Source organism: Corvus kubaryi, unplaced genomic scaffold, assembly GCF_017639235.1.
Source record: "Corvus kubaryi isolate FWS band 111438036 unplaced genomic scaffold, C.kubaryi_AGA036_p1.0 37184, whole genome shotgun sequence".
Classification (NCBI taxonomy): domain Eukaryota; kingdom Metazoa; phylum Chordata; class Aves; order Passeriformes; family Corvidae; genus Corvus; species Corvus kubaryi.
Genome location: NW_024581051.1, coordinates 1904312 through 1922620, shown reverse-complemented (window position 1 = coordinate 1922620; position 18309 = coordinate 1904312). Strand labels below are relative to the sequence as shown.

Sequence of the window (18309 nt, the reverse complement as noted above, 5' to 3'; positions counted from 1 at the left end):
TGTAACTTCTGTTACTTTCAAATCTCATTTTAGCAATTTCTAAAAGGCCTCAAATTTGCCTCAGTTGTAAGACATCCTTGAAGACTGTTAGCTTTGTTATGTGCAGAATGCTAGTACCAGCTGTGCTATTGTAGAACTTGTCTTCTGTGAAGACACTTTTACAAGTGCAGTTACTAATAACTAACTATTGGCCTCTTCTGGGAAGAAATACCCTGTGACATCAAATAATCAAAAAGCCTGATACTATGTCAATAATGAAGTAACCAAACAACTTTGTGGAGCAAATTATACAGTGATTCACCCGAGGTCTGATTTTCTAGTTAAATTTGAATGGAGGCAGCAGCTGCAGTTTGAATTCTCTTGCCTGTCATCCAGATTCTATAAAGTGCAGATCTATTTTCTGCAAATAGTTTCCAAAACTTCTTCCATACACTGGAAAAAAATTTACTGATTACAGCCAAGAGCTTAGAATGAGGCCTGAGACATTAAATATATCTATGGAATAAAATTACCTGATCAGTCTGCTAGATATTCTTAATTAATGATACTGTGTCCTCTAAGGACAAAAATACACAAAAAATCTGGAAAATAAAAATTGTTATATCTTTTTTTATCAATAATAAAATCACATGCTCTGCAAATGTACAGGAACAGGAGACAATACACACTTAAAACTTATCTGTGAAGCACACTTAACTGGGAAGCAGATTAAAGACTGGCTTGTTCCTGGTTTAATTTGATGTACAGGCCTCTCTCTCACAGTCAGGTAAGTGTTTTGGTATGTTTTACAGAACAGGTGAGATGCAAATAACATTTTTAACCAGTTTAACTATGGGTACTGGAGAACTGAATAGACTCTTAAAAGAACAAAGATAAGACAGTGTTACAGAAGGTTGCTTCAAGTATCTTTCTATGCACAATAATCTGTCTTAATAACATATCTCACTTCAATTTTGATTCCTCTTTTCCACTTACTTTGCAAATAATAGTAAGTAATAAATAAGCTGTCTTGTGACTAAATCTTTTGGTACATTCAATCCCATGCAGGTGCTTTGCAACACAATTTTTCTTAAGAGAGAGCTGTCCGAGCTTCCAAGATGACTTCTGTTCTGTACTTCGTTGTACTTTCCACGCAGGTGGTCCTGCCGTACACATTCCTTCTGACAGGAACTTCGGGGCACAGTGAAGCGATCTGCTGGCCACCCACACCAGGGGATTGCTGTCACCCCGCAGCCCTCGTGTCCCGGTGTTCCAGAGCCTCAGTAGCAGTAATCTCTAGCAGAATCCTCTCTCCAAGTCTGCTTTGGATAGCAGCAGACTCTGGGATGAGGTTAGACTGCGTGCAGATCCCTCCTCTGGACTGTAATGCTTCCAATGCTTATCATATTCGGAGCAACGGGAGCAGCTCTAAGAATCTCAGCACACAACAAAGTGATTAATTTTCAACATAAGCCCTGTAGTTTGGAGACCTGCTGTCCTTTGAGGGTTTTGCTAGAGAAAAGAGATGCCTTTTGAAGGCTGTGTCCTGAGTGCCCTTAATGCCGAGCACCGCGGCAGGGCGAGGGCTGGCGGTGGGGACGCCAGCGCGAACTCCGGTGCATTCCTGTACGGAGGAATGCTCGTACTGGAAGCAAACCCATCCTTGTAGAATTGCGGTAGTGGAGCATCGTGACAGACTATGACAGGCCTAGGACTACGACAGTCCTAAGCTGTGCCATGGGAGGTTTAGGTTGAATAGTAGGAAGAATTTCTTCACAGAAGGGGTAGTTAGACATTGGAATGGGCTGCCCGGGGGGGTGGTGGAGTCACCATCCCTGGAGGTTTTTAAGGAAAGACTGGACGTGGCACTCAGTGCTATGTTCTAGTTGACATGGTGGTGTTTGGTCATAGGTTGGATTCTGATACTGTGATGGTGACCACCCGTCGGAGCCCTTTCCTTGGATTCTCGCAGGCAGCGAGCAGACAAACGGCGCGGTGGGGCGGCAGACAAGACCCTCCCGTCCTAAAGCGGGCCGCCAGCTCAGCGTGCCGCCGGCTGGGGGGGAACGAAGGGCGGGCGGGCTGTGCCGCACATCCCACGGGAGCGGCACGGAGCCGCAGCCAGCTCCCGGCGGGCGCCGCTTCCGCCACGTGTCCCGCCGGGCCCGCTCGTTGCCACGGCGACAGGAACCTCTCCCGCCCCTTCCGGCCTCGCATGGCGCCGTCTCTTCCGCTGCGGGGAGTAATATGGTGAGTGGCCCTTGCTGGGGGCAAGCAGAGAAGGAGGAAGGGAAGTCGTACGTGGAATACGGGGTGAGGAGGCTGCTAGAAGTGCCCGTTCCCCGGCCGGGGCAGCGGCGCCGCGGGGCATCCGGGCTGGTGCGGCCCTTAGCGGGCCCGGGGGAGCGCGGGGCGCCGCTGCCCGTGCGCTGTTTCCTCCTCGGAGCTTTCCGCCCTCCCCTCGAGCGCGGTCACCGGGGGCTGTCGGGGCCGCGGGCGGCCGGCACCGCGGGCAGGGCCCGGGTGGGAGCCGGGGCCGTGGGGGGCTCCTGTGCTGGAGGTGCGTCTCGAACGAGGTCGTCGGGCTGCCGTCTGAGCCTCGAAGTTCTCCTTCAGCGGCACATCAGGGAGCTGGGACTCGCCTCAGGACAAACAGGTTATAGTGCCCTTGCTCCCCGGTGTCGGGGCTGTCACTCTGAGGCTCGCTTCCCAAAGATCTTTTGGGAGCGACCGCCGTGTGTGCGTGTTCATCTGGGCGGCGAAGTGTTCCCTTTTCATGCTGAGCCCCGCTAAAGTGACATCGGTATCGATAACAGGTGCTGTCACCTGTTGGCGCAGACAGCGCCGCTCGCTGCAGAAACGCGTCTTGTACAGCGCTTTTAGCTCCTCCACACGGGGACCCTCCGGGGCTGAGGTGTGGGGCAGCCGCCGTGCCCAGCACTGAGCTCTCGGCAGAACTGTAGGATCTAGGGACGCTTTAATGGCAAGGTGCAACACGTGCTGAGTTGGAGCTTGCTTCCAGGGGTGGGCTGTGGCCTGCGTGAGTTTGCACGAGGTCCCCTGTGGCACGGAATACACAGCTCTGATGCACGGCATCCTTTGTAAACAAGGAGGTGTGGCACGGTGCGGCTGGGCGATGGACACCGTGCCAGCAGTGTGGGAAAGCGGTGGGTGTACAGGCGACAGGGAGGGCTACGAAGATACGAAGAGTTTGGAGGAGAAGACGTATGAGAAGCGGCTGAGGGCACCTGGTCTGTTCAGCCTGGAGGAGAGGAGACTGAGGGCAGACCTCATTGCAGTCACAACTCCTTGTGAGAGGAAGAGGAGGGGCAGGCACTGATCTCTGCTCTCTGGTTACCAGTGACAGGACCAGAGAGAATGGCCTGAAGTTGTGCCAGGGGAGGTTTAGGGCGGATATTAGGAACAGGTTCTTCACCCAGAGGGTGGTTGGGCACTGAAACAGGCTCCCCAGGGGAACAGTCACAGCACCAGCCTGACAGAGCTCAAGAAGCACTTGGACAATGTTCTCAGGTACATGGTGTGACTCTTGGGCTGTCCTGTGCAGGGCTGGGAGTTGGACTTCTATGGTCTTTGTGGGTCCTTTCCAACTCAGGACAGTCTATATTTCTTTGTGATTCTGTAACACAGCAGCTTTCATAAGCTGGCAGTCCACTGCCTGTTAGAAAAGCTTTCCAAGGTGTTCTGGCATCCTGCATGTGTCTGTTGAGGATTAAAACAATCATGTAATGATTAGCTAATAAAGAAGAGAGTAAATGCCAATGTTTTGTCCCAGAAGAGTGAAACTTGGGATCTGTAGTAGTGCTTAAATTTTAATTCATGGCATACTTGTATTTCTCAGATAATATGAAATGCAGCTGTGTTGACAAAATGTCTGAAAGTTAATTGAATTTATTTTGGTGAAGAGCCCATTAGTACGTCTTTTTGCCTTCTGCTGGCAGCTAAGGTGTGATAGCTTAAAATCAAGCCTTACTTAATCCAGCCCCCAAATGCTGCAGATGACAGACCATCATTACAAGTTCACAAGTTACTGTTGCAAATCAGAAGGGCTTTTCATGTGGAAAGTTTACTTCTTTGTGGGGAGAGCAGGAGGGAGGACGACCAGCTAGAAGCTTGGACCCTCTGGGGAAGGGGAGCCAGGTGGCATGGTGGATGAATTTCTCTGGTAGTCTGCTCCCTGTCACGCTTCCAGGAGCACCATGCCCCTCTCTCCCATCTCCACACCAGGACAGAGCTCATCTGCAGGTCTCTGTAAGGTAGGGGAGGGAGCACCTGCACTGACCACAGCTACTGGGTGCATTTAGGTTAAGTCAGAGCCAACATTGTTGGTATGTCTTGTTTTGTTACTGGCCCTGTGGCCACCACATCACCAGCATTGTTTTTACTTCTGTGGTGGGCTCTCCTTTATAATCTGTGAACAATATTTTCCTGTTTAAGGAATCCATTGCCTTTGGGTGGGAAGTGTGCTTTGATAAACAAATATATTTGTGTTTTCAAACTGTCTGGAGTAGTTTCATCTAAATAAAAGTTAAAACCCACTCTTTAAATGATACTTTAGTATCTTTTCCAGTAAACCTGAGTTCTGGATTATGTTTAAATGAAGCTTGATTCTAAGTAATTTGTCATTTTCTAATATAATAACCATGTGAAATGGTTACCAAAATACTGAGTTTAAAGTTTATGTGGTATTTCTAATTAACAAAAAATTCACCTGAGTCTTTGATATAATTATGAAAATAGTTCATAGATGAAGATTTCCTTTATGCTAATTTAAATTATGGTTTAAGTAAAGTTTTTAATTAAACTATTTTTTTTTTTAAGGGGACAATACACCTGTTCCGCAAATCACAGAGATCATTGGTTGGAAAGTTAACACATGAATTTAGGTTGGTTGCAGCAGACAGAAGGGTAAGTATTGCTTAAAAAAAAATCATCATCATAATAAAAATACATTAACTGGGATAAGTTAAAATACAGTATTAAGTATATTGTGAAAATTTTTCTTTGGATTTTTCTAGCTGTGCTTAAAATAAAAATCTATCTCTGCAGCTATGTTCCTTCCTGTGCATTGTTCCTGTCAATTAGTGTTCTCCAGAATTATACTTGTAAATGATGGGTTCAGTAGAACTGTAAACTGAGTATTTGCAGATGTTTTTGGGACCAAAGTTTCAGCACAAAAAAGGAACCCACTAATACAAGATTGCACAAGTTGGTCTTCAGAAGTCAGGTGCTGTGTGCTGTAATAAAATGCAAATATTATAGATGGGCGGGGTTTTTTTTAGACCAAAAAGGTATTTTAAGCATGGTGGCATTCATAAATGAGTTCTAAAATAATCTGTAAAGTTTAAAATAGAATAAGGGCTTGTTGTTCTGAAATGAGTGGTGAATTTTTGGGAGGGAGGAGAAGCAAGATCTGTTTGCATGACCAAATACTGCAATATTGTTTTTTAAGACCAGATTGATATATTTTTGTCTTGTAAATTTTGGAAGGTGTAAAGAACATATTTATTCTCATCAACAGTCCTGGAAGATTTTACTGTTTGGTGCTATAAATTTAATATGTATTGGCCTCCTGCTGATGTGGTGCAGCTCTACAAACAGCATAGGTAGGTGGCTCTCATGTACTGAAACTACAACAAACTACCGTGTGTTTCTTAGCTTGTGAAGTTCCAGCTGACTGAAAAAGCCAAGTCCAGCACTTAATGGAGCTAGAGGTTAGGTTCAGAAAGTGCTTCCTTTTGCTTTGCCACAGTCAGTTTAGAAGCATTTTTCACAGACAAGTTTGGATGGGTGAAAGTCCTTCAAAGTTTGCACAGTTTTTCAGTCCTGCTGGTCATATGCTTTCTGCAGTAGCTTCTTCATGTTTAAGACTGAAAACCAGTAGACTTTTGAGTTACTAGTCCTCAAACCTGTTCCTTGTATAAGTGGAACCAGTGACTGATACAGAGACCCTCACTTGGAGTTGAATGAGGATGTTTGTAGCGTGGCAAAAGGCTTAAGACTTCTTTGATTCCAAGGAATACTCAGCAGTAGCCAAAACCCTGGAGTGGTACAACACCTGTGTAGTTGCCACTGCAAAGCACAGCACTGTGAGGGCTGCTGTGGGGAAATGAACTACAGATCAGCCAGACCCAATGCAGTTTTGTATGCCTTCTGCTTTTGGATAGGAGCTTTGATGTGCTTCCCATCATCTGTACTGAGAATAGAATGCTTTTTTAGTTTTTAATTTTTTATGCAGGTTTTCTTGCAGTTTCAGGATAGGTTAGAGATGCAAAAAATATTCTGTTCAACCTACTTTTCACTGCAATAATGCACATGAGAGATCTCTAGCTTTGGTAAGTGATGTGTCTCTGAAAGATCTCCTGACTTTTAAGTACTTAAATTCCTAGTCACAGCTTAGTCACAAATGTGATACCTTTTGTATCTGGGCTTTATTACATGCTTTAGTTGAACTAGGATTGCCTTAATCAACCTGCTTATGATGTTAAATACATTGGTGTCTTTAGAATATTCACAGAGACTTGTTCTATCAGCAGAGGCAGTTTGTGTAGGTAGAAGATTGAAAAGAGCTGCACAAAAGGGGCTTAGAATACAAGTGAGTTTTGCATTAAAAAATTAAATATTAAGTTTTAATATTTACTTTTCTTTACAGCTTTAACTGCTTACACATATTTGACAATCTTTGATCTTTTCAGGTGAGTTTTTTTCCCATTTTGTCTTACTGTTTATTTTGTCGGTATATTTCTGTGCATTTAAAACTTACTTACAGGTTCAAAGACCTGTAACTTAAATCATCAGGATAGAAACAGTAACTGGTTTAAATATAGTTTAAATGAGTATAAAATTGCACACAATAAATAGATGGTAAAACCCACCATAGCTATATTGAGAATGACCAGTAACTGATCAGTTCAGTCATGGATTTCTCTGTGCAGATGCGTGACAACATAAAACAATATAGCATAAAACTGTTGTCTGGTTGTTCTCTCAGAACATTTTCCTAATGCCATAGTCACTGATTGTGAAGTAACCCTCAGTTTTAATATCAGGAAACCAGAAGCATGTAATTCTATTTCGTAAGCTGGATACCAAGCACTCTGCACATAAGCTCATTAGATATTTTCAGTATTTTTCTTGTTTCCTAACAAAATTATATTAAAACAACTTTTAGTATGATAGTTCTGAATGCTTTTGGTAATATTGATAATACAGACATGAAATATATTCAGTTCTTATCTCAGATACAGAATGGTTGCACTGGTTGGGAGGTAAAATGCATATATTTTAAAAATATTAGCCTACATTATTTTCCTTGCTATCTCACTATCTTATAAAAGGTATGGATCAGCTTTCTGAGTTATAATATGTCCACTACGTACCATAACTTACCTGACTTACAGTAAAACATTTATAAATAACATCAGCAAACATGCAGAAACAAAAATGACTTGTTGGTATAGGCACAAAAAAGAATTGATCTGTGACTATTAGAATTGTGATTTGACTTTAATGAATCTCATATTTCTCTTAGAATTTTGTATCTACTGAGTTTTTGTTGTCTTGACTCAAAATACCTTTTTCACCTTGGGGAAATTGAGGAAAGTGTTGATGTGGTATTTCCTATTTGTATAGATTTTTTTTTTTCTTTTTCAGTTTTAGGAGAAGGTAGAACACCCCTGGCACTCATATTGTAGGTTAATTAGGGGTTAGACTAGAAGATTATTCTAACTCACAGCAATCTCTTTCAAGAGTTTTGATTTGCTATAAGGGAGAACAATGCTCAGTAATTCTGCTGCAAAAATCAGTTTCTGCTTCCTTTCTTTTTGTCATTTTCCAGGTGGTATATAATAGTCTTACTGAGTATATGAATTTACTGTTTTGTATATGAACAGTATTACTTCCTTTGCTTTTACTTTTATTCTACACAGCTGACAATCAAGTTGTGAGGATGTGATTGTTCATCAGTTGTAGGGATGATTTCTTGATCCAGTGTGATTTAACATTGTTAATTACAAAAGGAGTGCATGAAAGCACAGATGGCACCGAATCCATGTGGATTCCAATTGAAAAAATTGTTCAAAGGGTTCAATAGAGGAAAAATAGGCAAAGAAAACTATACTCATCCTTGAAACATTCTGACTACTACCATGGAGATTCCAAAATACTTGGAATTCTAGATGTTCAATATGAGAGAAAAATTTGGACAGAAGATAGCAAGAGAGACCTGTGGCTGTCAGTGAATGGCCAGCTAGATAAGAGCCTGTGTAGGTGAACACAGCCAAAGAAAGTAAATCTATTTTGGCCATATATGTAGAGAAATTACACTGTGTGAAAGAAAGGCAATACTTGGGCCTGAGACTTATTCTAGAATCCTAAATCTAGTTCATGGTATATCTCTAAAGGAACACTTTAATGGAGAGATTTCTTTGCTTTTTCTGTCACTCTTCTGTCTTACTTATCAGCTTCCTTCTCATTTAAATGGCCTTTCTCAGGTTACAGCATTTCTAGGCAAGTTCAAAAAGCACATGAGGTGTATTTAGAACATCACTGTGACAGCGATGGAGTTTGAGTTCAGCATAAGACGTGGTTGTATTCGTTTGTTTGAGTTCTGGTGGCTCAAGTGTGTATTTGTAGATCATGCAGTTGGTAAAGGGTGCAGTTATTTATCATAGTCTAATTCTCCCCCTCTTTTCAGTTTGGTAACAGGTCTAATAAGCTACTGGGTAATGATGAAGAAACCCAGCCCAGTCTATTCATTTGGGTAAGTACTAATAACAAGATGTAGTGTTTGATGATACAATATTTCATTGCCTGGATCCCTGAACAGCCATCAGTAATAATCTCTATGTGAAAGAGCCTAAAAATGAGGAGGGCCAAGACATATTGTAAAGAACAGTTACAGAGGAGGGGGTGGACAGGAAGAAGAACTAAGAAATGCTTAATTTTAAGGTGTCTCTGATGAATGGAATGTTAAAAGAAACTGAAAATAATGCCTATTCCATAAAACTTCCTGTTTCTTCCCATCTGTCTGCTGTTGAAGGAACTGGAAAGAGTAGGTGTATTCTGCTGGTTCTTGCACAGAAAAGATTCTTTTTGATGCGTTGTTCAATGTTCAGTGTTTCTAAACTTAATTCTCAAATTTCAGGTTTGAAAGGTTTGAAGTTCTAGCTGTATTTGCATCTACAGTTCTGGCACAGCTTGGTGCTCTTTTTATACTGAAAGAAAGGTAGGGTTATATACGGTTTTCTTTAATTTTTTAACATATGAGGATATCATCTAGATCAACCAAAAGCACATGCATTCTACAAGTGCTGTATGTAGAGAGATACTTTAGAAAAAACTTAAGATTTAAAAAAAAAGTATTGCTAAACCTTACTGCTTGCTTGCATTTATTACACTACATGTTGGCTTTAGATGTAAAGATGGGAATTGATAAACGTACTTAAAAAGCTCTCTAGGAAAAGATTTAATGGTTTGAAGAATATTTTTTCCAAAAAGTTGGGTAATTAATGCATTTCCTTATGCATCTTGATTTTTTTTTTCTTCTCTTATTGTTGGAAGTCAAAGCAGCTTCATAATATATCAAGGATCTGAATGTTTAAAGCATCAACTTCTTCACTCCCTCAAAATTTGCTCAAGTATTAATTTGCCATACCATCTATGCATGAAGCATTTGTATTTTGAGAGGTTAGCCTAAAACATTATTTTAGTTTTTAAAGATGAAGAGGCTTTTGTTAACTAACATCTGGAATTTAAAACTGGGGCAGTGTATCTTCCCTCTTTCTATTCAATGGCTCTATTTTCTGTATAAAGGGCTATGTTAACAACTTAGCAACTTCATACTATAAGGTCAGTGTATTGAACTGACAGTACACTGGAATGAATGAACCTCTGTCAAAACCTCCAAGTTTTCCAACATCAGTCTTAGGAAATTCCACAAACTTAGCAGGTTTTTCTGTTACAGCTGAAGCTCATTTGTTAACTCACTGGTGGGTGAAAAAAGATCTATATCTCCACCACAGTATCCAATGTCTACTTTATTTGACCTTGCTTAGTGTGAGGTGGTAAGTCAGGAATTTCAGACTTAGTTTGTTGTGTTTGCCAACACTGGTGGTGGTGCCAGAAGCAATATTTTTTTTCATGTTCATTTACAAGCATATTTTTATCATGTAGGCAGTATTCATGGTAACTAGCGCATATGTGGCACAGTTTGGAAATATTTGGGATATCTAAATTACATCTCCTTCGATTCAGTGTTAAATGCTTTCATTGCTTATAAAAGTTTTCTTAAGCAATCCATTTTTTTGCAGCACTGTATCTATCAGTTTTTGTTTATGAATGGCAGCTAATTCTACAGAACTGTAAAAATAATCTTCAGGTATCAAGGCTTTACTGTATGAATATAACTCAAATGTTCAATTATTTTTGTAGTGCGGAGCGGTTTCTGGAACAGCCTGAGATACACACGTAAGAAATGATTTTGGCATGTAAAATGTGTTCTTGTCCTTTTGTGTTTCTAGTTCTTAATCTAACATATATTAGTTATGCAAGTACTTCCAGTACCAAATTGCTTTTGGTGCCTTGGCATTTGTTTCAAATGCTGTGCAAGCTATACTGCAAACAGTTCTTTTCAAGGTACAACTGAAATTTAATGCTCATGCTCTCTCAAATAGTGATTTAACTATATTTTGCGGCTTTTCCTAGATCAGTTCCTTTTGTTTCTTGCGGCCTCTAGGAAGGCCTGGTGTGTGGGGGGGAAGGATGCTGTGGTCATAAGCAAACTGAAAGTGTTGCAGAGATGGTGAAGACTATAAAGAACATGGGGAAGGGAAGAGAAGGTTTTATGGGGCAGAAGAACGGGACCTGGAATGTATGTGGAAGTAGTTGTAGAAGAAGGCTGGGGGTGTATGGCATAATTCCATAGAAAGCTAAGCTTCTTAGCTGTACTGCTGAAGGGACAATGTATTTATATTTTCAAAGGACAGGTACATATGTGTGTGCATATGTGCAATCAGTTAAGAGCTGTTACTCAACATTATGAGCATTATGTGATAACAATAATGTACGAAGTTCAGTGATCTTGTATAACCCTTACAATGATAATACACTGTTGGTTATTAAGTATTACACAAGTTTATCCTGCTTGTTTTCAGCCTCAGTGAATGAAACCAAGCAAAGTATTTTGATACTGTTATTGGTAGTTACAGTTACTTGATTACATGTTTTGTGATGATAGGAAATTAAGACACCTTTTTTCCCCTCCCTAGGGGACGACTGCTGGTTGGTACTTTCGTGGCTCTCTTTTTCAACTTATTTACAATGCTTTCCATTAAGAATAAGCCTTTTGCTTATGTCTCTGAAGGTATGTGATAAATTAGACTATAACAAGAATTGAGAAAAAGATGTTAACGTTCCTATTTTTATCAACGTATAACTTGTCTGGTAATTTTCTTAATAAGAGTGGGTAACAATAACAATAGTGGGTATATATTACTGTTACCTCTGTTAATGTAACTTTGTGCAGTAGAATTGCCATCTGATTTTCAACTCCAGTTTGCTTATAAGGCTGAGTAGTATGTAGTCATTAATATGATAAATCAAGTACCATTTTAATGCTGCAGTATCTTTTATTTTCAATCTTTTGAATTCAACCAGTGAAGATCATGTGACAGATACCAGAACTTTCAAGACATTTTATGGATGTATTAATGGATTAAAAATAAGTTAATGCAATAGTTCTTTTTAAAAGCTCTTTTGCCTTTTTCATTGTGAAGTAGGTTTACAGTCATTCCCGCAATAGTAAATTGTCCTGTTATAATTGTCCTGTAAATTGTCCATAGTTATAAATATATATTATCCATTATATTATATAAAAGATAATGGTTATAACCTCCAATTATATTTGTCTTTAATCAGATTATTATGAGAGTGGATGTTGTACTTGCTGCCTGGAAAAGACAGACTTTGGGCTTTTTTCAAGTGCCAGGGTATCTGTTGAGATATATTTACTCACAGTGTATTTATTGGATTCTTCCCTTAAAATAAAACTTATGTTGACTTTAAAATGTAGTAACTTTAAAATGGTACTTAAAATTGTGGTAACTTTATTACCTTCTTTTTTTTTGCAGCTGCCAGCACAAGTTGGCTTCAGGAGCATGTTGCAGATCTTAGTAGAAGGTAAAGCTTTAAATTGTTTTTCAGAATCATTAGCTTCTGGAAGGCATTGTTGGTTTTGTGTGTATAATAACAATTTGGAGGGGTATTGAGGCATAAACTTGTATTAGAACTTTTAGAATAGCTGTACCTACTGTAGGTCTCCTGTATGAACTCCGGAGCAAACACTGTCTCCCATAGTTCCCAGATACAACAATCTAACAGAAATATGTCTTCCTGGGTATCTTTTCTTTTGAGTGTATGTGTTAAATGGATTATGTGTAATTCTCTTTGGATGAGAACAGGAAAACCAGCATTATCCTGTACATACTTGAACTGCATTTTGCAACATGCATTACTGAGTGATATATTTTGTAATAATTTATGTTTATTACATATGTTTATCTGTGGGCTGGACAAATGTTTCAGATGGTTGAGTTTAAATGTCATATATGAAACCGGTTACTCACTGAACCATAGCTATGGAAATTCCTCACCTGTCCAGCAGGAAACTGGAAAGTCTTTGTCTTTCAGGGCTATGAGCAGTGTTGCTCGTTCATCTTGTCTGCTAACTGTCTTGCTTGTATTGGATATCTGAATACAAGATAACACTGTTTGCAAATAGTTTTGTCAGATGTCAGGAAAGTTTATTTTAATCCATACATGTTCTTCCAAGTATCTGTCAATATCGAAAGAAGAACCAAGTTCTTCTTCTTAAACCAAGTTGTAAAACATGTTAAGTATGCTTCAAAGCCCATCTGTTTCTGCGTCTTGTGATCTTTTTACAGCTAAGGAAAGCAGAGAATGCTGACTTGATAATAGAAGAATTGATTTTGTGTGGGTATAAGATGTTACATCATCAGAACCAAAATCTGCAAAATATTTTTGGAAGACTAATAATTAGGTTGCCCAAGTTTTAGTGTAAAGAAAAAAAAAAGGTGCATACCAATCACAGACAGTAGCACAGTTTTCCTTTTGTCAGTGTGGAAACACAGTGTTATGGGCAAGGACACTGATGGATAACTTGAGGAGGTCCCAAATCAAGAGTAATATAATTTCTACTGGGTTTTGAGATAATCTGTATACAGTGTATATAATACAAAAAAAAAAAAAAAAAGAATTAGTATGGATACAGCTATTTCAGATGTGTTATGTGAAGCAGTGCTGATTAAAAAATACCTGCACCTGTATATAATTATGTTGATTAAAATTCTTACAGGAGCAGGCCAGCACATGATGTCTAAACATAGGTTGGCTTTAACCATAGCAACAAAACATTTCGTGTTGTCTTTGCCTTTCAATTTTCCAGGACATGACATGCACTTGTGTTCACTGGGAAACACACAAACTCCTCTTGACAGGAGATAGCTATAAATAAATAATTCTCCCAGCATTCCCTCATGCATTTTTTTGGTCTCCTCTTATGTAGCTGGTCTTCTTCCTCCTTTCAGACTTCATGAATTAATTAGCTTTGGCTTTGGGACACTTTTGCACACCACGGTGGCAGATGGATTGAAGACTGGTGATATGCAAATCCCTCACTACATATATCTATGTAATACCAACATTGAACCCATAAAGTACTTGTGTTGCATACAGCTGATACAGCTGTATTGTAGGCCTGTGTTACCTGAAAAAAATACTTGAGTAATTTTTGCTGACAGCAGCCTTTGAGCAGAATTAGTGGGGCCTTTACAGTACTCATCCTATGCTATGGCAGCAGCATATGTTCGAAGTCAAATGGTAATTGTGGTTGTAGTTTTGGTGTTTCGAAGTAATGATGAAGAGCTGGCTGACAGCTGTTTTTTCTGTTTTGTTGCAGTATTTGTGGAATCATCCCAGGATTGAGTAGCATCTTTCTGCCACGGATGAACCCTTTTGTCTTGATTGATATTGCTGGAGCTCTGGCTCTTTGCATTACATATATGCTCATCGAAATCAAGTATGTATAGTTGTTGTTTTAAAACAGTAACTCTTTTTGTATCCAGTCTATCTCAAAATACATTTTTTACATGAAAGGAATGATCTCATCTAGAGCTGCATGTTGTATGAATAGCTTTGCAACTCTACAAATGCATCTGTCTGTTCTCCAAGATGAATGAGTTCAAATGAGATTAGTTTGTGTAAAATTCTGTAAGTGTATATAATTTAAAAGAATGAAAAAAGAATCAAAAGTTCTTCTGCCTTTCAAATATGTAAATAACCAGTGTTTCTTTAAAATTGCTCTTTCTCCCTAGCAATTATTTTGCTGTGGACACAGCCTCTGCTATAGCAATTGCTTTGATGACATTTGGTACCATGTATCCCATGAGTGTCTACAGTGGGAAGGTACTACTCCAGGTAAGGCAGCGTCACAAATCAACAGATTTTGTGTTTTCGGTTTTGTTAAACGTCCTCATTAAAAAAAGAATCCCTTAAGGTCTGTTTTAAGCTTGCACATAGGAAGTGTTCCAATGGGAATTTGTGATGTGCTAGAAGAATGTTAAGGGTAGTGCAAATATGCATCACAAAGTCGTAAGAATTTAATGAAAGTGCCATTGGTCTCCTGTGTGGGTAGACCAGACTTAAAGGCTCTCTTACTTAAACAGGGCCAGTTAATCTTTATTATATCTTTTGTCTTTTCTTTTCCTCTTCTTTTTGAAGACAACCCCACCTCATGTGATTGGCCAGTTAGATAAACTTCTTAGGGAGGTAAGTCAATGTATAATACATAGCATACAGTGTGCACAGCTAATAAGCATTTAGGAATGTGAAGAATTTTCTGAGTAGTCGAAGAAGTTCGTTTAAATTATTTTTAAATTTTTTTTTTATCTGCATGTAGAAAATAGGAATCTTGCTTTCCAAGATGAATAGCATCATTTAGGTATCTGGAACAAATCTGTTTAAGTAGTGCAGGTTGTTTTTATTTAAATTTGAGCTACCATTGAAGTGGTTTACAAATGTGAGTTGAAGGAGGAAAAGGAGTACACGCAGCTGTTGAATTACAGCATATCAAGTTGAGAACATACTCCAATTTGGCTGCAAGAGTTACTTGAAATAAGTTCCTTAAACCTTTTTTGATGGATTTGGATGTTTAAGGGTAGCAAAAGTGCAGTAGATAAGCATTAGTGACATTTAACACATACCATCTGTTCTGTGTATGGAGCTTTTATTTCACTACTGAAAATTATTTGTTATTCAGTTATGTATAAAAGTACATTTCTAAAGAGATTTGAAACTTCTGATTTATTTTCATACTTGTGTGAAATGTTTATGTAAAATTAGGTTTCAACTTTGGATGGAGTGTTGGAAGTTCGAAATGAACATTTCTGGACATTAGGTTTTGGCACTTTGGTAAGTTATGTCTTTATTTTTCTAACCTTTAAAAAAAAGTTGTCAGATACTACTTTAATTTTTAAAATTTAAATAATGTAAGATATTTCTTCTGAAATATTAATTATAAAAAATTTTGATGGAGTCAGTACTCAGTTCTTGTGCTTTATTGCAAAACTTCTCTTCCCCTGTCCTTTAAATTTTTAAAGCTTTGTTACTGGTTAATGTTACTAATGTATACTGCAGTTCTGGCTTAAAGAATGCATTTTTGCAACTGTAGGATTTCTCTTGTGTTTTGGCAATGAAGGGAATCAAAAACAATAGAAAAGATGTTTTTCAAAATGGTGTGTTAGTGAAAATTGTCTAGGAAGAGAGAAGAAAACTGTAACCCTTAATGCACCAAAGGTCTACAGTAGACAGTAGAATCATATGTTTTCAGCATTGCTAGGGGAGAAGGTAGAACAAAATATCTAAAGTTATGTACCAATAATTCTGTAAGCTGAAAGAAATGAAGGGGTGTTTTTTGTGATACAGAATGATCACCCAGAACTTGGTTACTCCTACGTTGATGTAGGTATGTTGTGACAGCTGGAAAACGAAGACTCTTAGAATATTTCTTTACTGATTTCTTCCAGTATGCTACCCTTCCTGAAACAACGAAGAAGGCAGTAGTTCTCATTTTCTGATGTAAAAATAGCTTTCAGTTTACTCTTCTGCCGCTTATGCCTAAATTTGGCGTATGAGGTCTGTCTGCGCCTTGTTCTTCTTTTGAGCCATTTTCCCCCCCAGCTGTTGCCTTTCCTCCCATCACATGTTGTATTGTATAGTTTGGTTCTAAGACTCACTTTTCCTGAATGATGATCTTGATATGTTCATAAGAGAGCAACACATTAGGAAAGATCAAAATGTGTCCTGTAATAATGTTCTTAATTTAGTCAGTAGTCTCCACTGCAAAAGGTCGTTGTATAATTCTCTGCAGAATAACTTACCTCTTCTTAAATGCATGTGGGGAATCTTGACTGGAGTAACAATTAACAGCCAACTTGTTTTTATCACTTCCTAGGCCGGATCAGTCCATGTCCGAATTCGGAGAGATGCGAATGAACAAATGGTACTTGCCCATGTCACTAACAGATTATACACATTGGTCTCTACCTTGACTGTTCAGATTTTCAAAGATGACTGGATCAGACCTACCTTATCATCTGTGCCTATTGCAAACAATATTCTGAACCTTTCGGATCATCACATTATTCCAATGCCATCTTTGAAAGCTGCTGATAATTTGAACCCTGTTACATCCACTCCAGCTAAGCCCAGCAGCCCACCACCAGAATTTTCTTTTAACACACCAGGCAAAAATGTGAGTCCAGTCATCCTTTTAAACACTCAGACAAAGCCCTATGGATTGGGCTTTAATCATGGATCTGCACCCTACAGCAGTGTACTCAATCAAGGACTTGGAATACCAGGAATGGGAGCAGCTCAAGGATTCAGAACTGGTTTTGCAAATGTCCCAAGCAGATATGGAACAAACGCTCGTGGTCAGCCCCGACCATAATAAACACCATTATTTATTGTACTTAAGGGTATTGACTTAATTCTTTTATTACCCAATTTTTACAAACATTTGGAATGTCAGATCATTCTAAATGGCTGGGAACAAGTGCATTGTTCATATTCATGAAGTGGTTAAATAGCAGTTTTTTCTTCGCATCAGCAGTAGCCTGTGTAATGCCACAGATATTTTCCAGACTTAAAATACTTTACAAGTAGTTTTTATAGGGTGTCTATTTCTACTCATCTTTTTTATCTCCTTTTCTTTGTTTATCCAAGAATGTATTGAGATGCAGCACAACTCCATTAGAGAATAAAATTGTGACCAGCTAACATTTTTTTTTCTAATGAGAATTAGTTACTGAGTGCTGAAGAGCTGAGAGAATAGGAAATGGCAGAAATACAAGTCCCAATTTTCAGAGATGTTTGATTGCTGTATTAAACCATGTTTGGGCCAAATCACAGTTAGTTTTTGGTTGCAAAAATCCATCAGTTTTCATGTTGTGGCCATTGTGAAGACAATCCGGCCTTTCAGATTGTGATTAATTTTGTGATACCATGTTTTTACATTTTTATTGACTCTTTTATAGAAATTCAGATGGTTCAGCAACCATTTCTAGTTGTAAGTATTCCATACTCATCTCTGATATTTCTTACTTTTTGGTTTAACTGCAGAATTATTTAGCAATATACTGGGAAATAAAATACTTTAAACTTAAGATTTTACAAGCACCTCTTTTTTACAGTTAACCCTATTTAGGATACAGAACAGATGGCTATTGTTTCTGAAGCCAGTATTTCATTTTTGACTATGGAGAGTATTCTATGATTTGATTGTGACTTTGTATTTTCCTCTTTGTATTTTTTCTGTAGTTCCAGGGGGAAAAGTAATTTATTTATATTCCTGGTTTATATCCAGAGTACAGGTCAGTGATCGCTGACATTTCATGGTCACTGCTGGAGTGCTTAACCTTTGGCGCACACTTGGAATGAGACCACTTAACTTGTCTCTGCTTTTGCATTACTGTTCTGCTGTACACTGAGGTGTCCGTATTTCTCCAGGGCCTTTCTCAGAGAGCTCTTCCCTCTCATTGCTGTCTTTTCTTCCTCTGCTCTGCTAAGGCAGAGGAAAGGCCTTTTAGAAATACTTCAGTTTTTTTTCTGTTCCCCTGTGCAGTATCTATGTTACAATTGCTCCTCTGCTCATTCTTCTGCATCTCTTGGCCGTCTAGGAATGGGTTGCCCATTCCTGTGGTTTCACTTGCAACTCAGGGTGCTGTATATTGGCTT

General features: G+C 39.1%; 1 protein-coding gene across 2 annotated transcripts; it reads left to right on the top strand.

Annotated features, from left to right (window-relative positions):
- The first annotated feature begins 2145 nt into the window (after nucleotides 1-2145).
- Nucleotides 2146-17044, top strand: SLC30A6 (solute carrier family 30 member 6). Of its 2 annotated transcripts, none has more exons than XM_042022025.1 (14): nucleotides 2146-2229; nucleotides 4819-4905; nucleotides 5488-5603; nucleotides 6650-6692; nucleotides 8693-8758; nucleotides 9143-9223; nucleotides 10429-10464; nucleotides 11265-11359; nucleotides 12126-12174; nucleotides 13973-14092; nucleotides 14388-14490; nucleotides 14794-14841; nucleotides 15415-15483; nucleotides 16526-17044. In XM_042022025.1, exons 2-14 carry the CDS (start codon nucleotides 4874-4876, stop codon nucleotides 17021-17023), a joined length of 1356 nt encoding a protein of 451 aa, XP_041877959.1. In that variant the 5' UTR covers nucleotides 2146-2229; nucleotides 4819-4873; the 3' UTR covers nucleotides 17024-17044. The 2 variants fall into 2 exon arrangements, with proteins under 2 accessions (XP_041877959.1, XP_041877958.1); XM_042022024.1 differs by having other exon boundaries at nucleotides 2147-2229; nucleotides 5519-5603.
- The last annotated feature ends 1265 nt before the right edge of the window (nucleotides 17045-18309 follow it).

Coding starts and splice junctions, on each gene's coding strand:
- SLC30A6 (XM_042022024.1), top strand. Junction 4,906..5,518: donor TGGTTGCAGCAGACAGAAGG/GTAAGTATTGCT, acceptor TCTCATCAACAG/TCCTGGAAGATTTTACTGTT. Junction 11,360..12,125: donor TTTTGCTTATGTCTCTGAAG/GTATGTGATAAA, acceptor TTTTTTTTGCAG/CTGCCAGCACAAGTTGGCTT.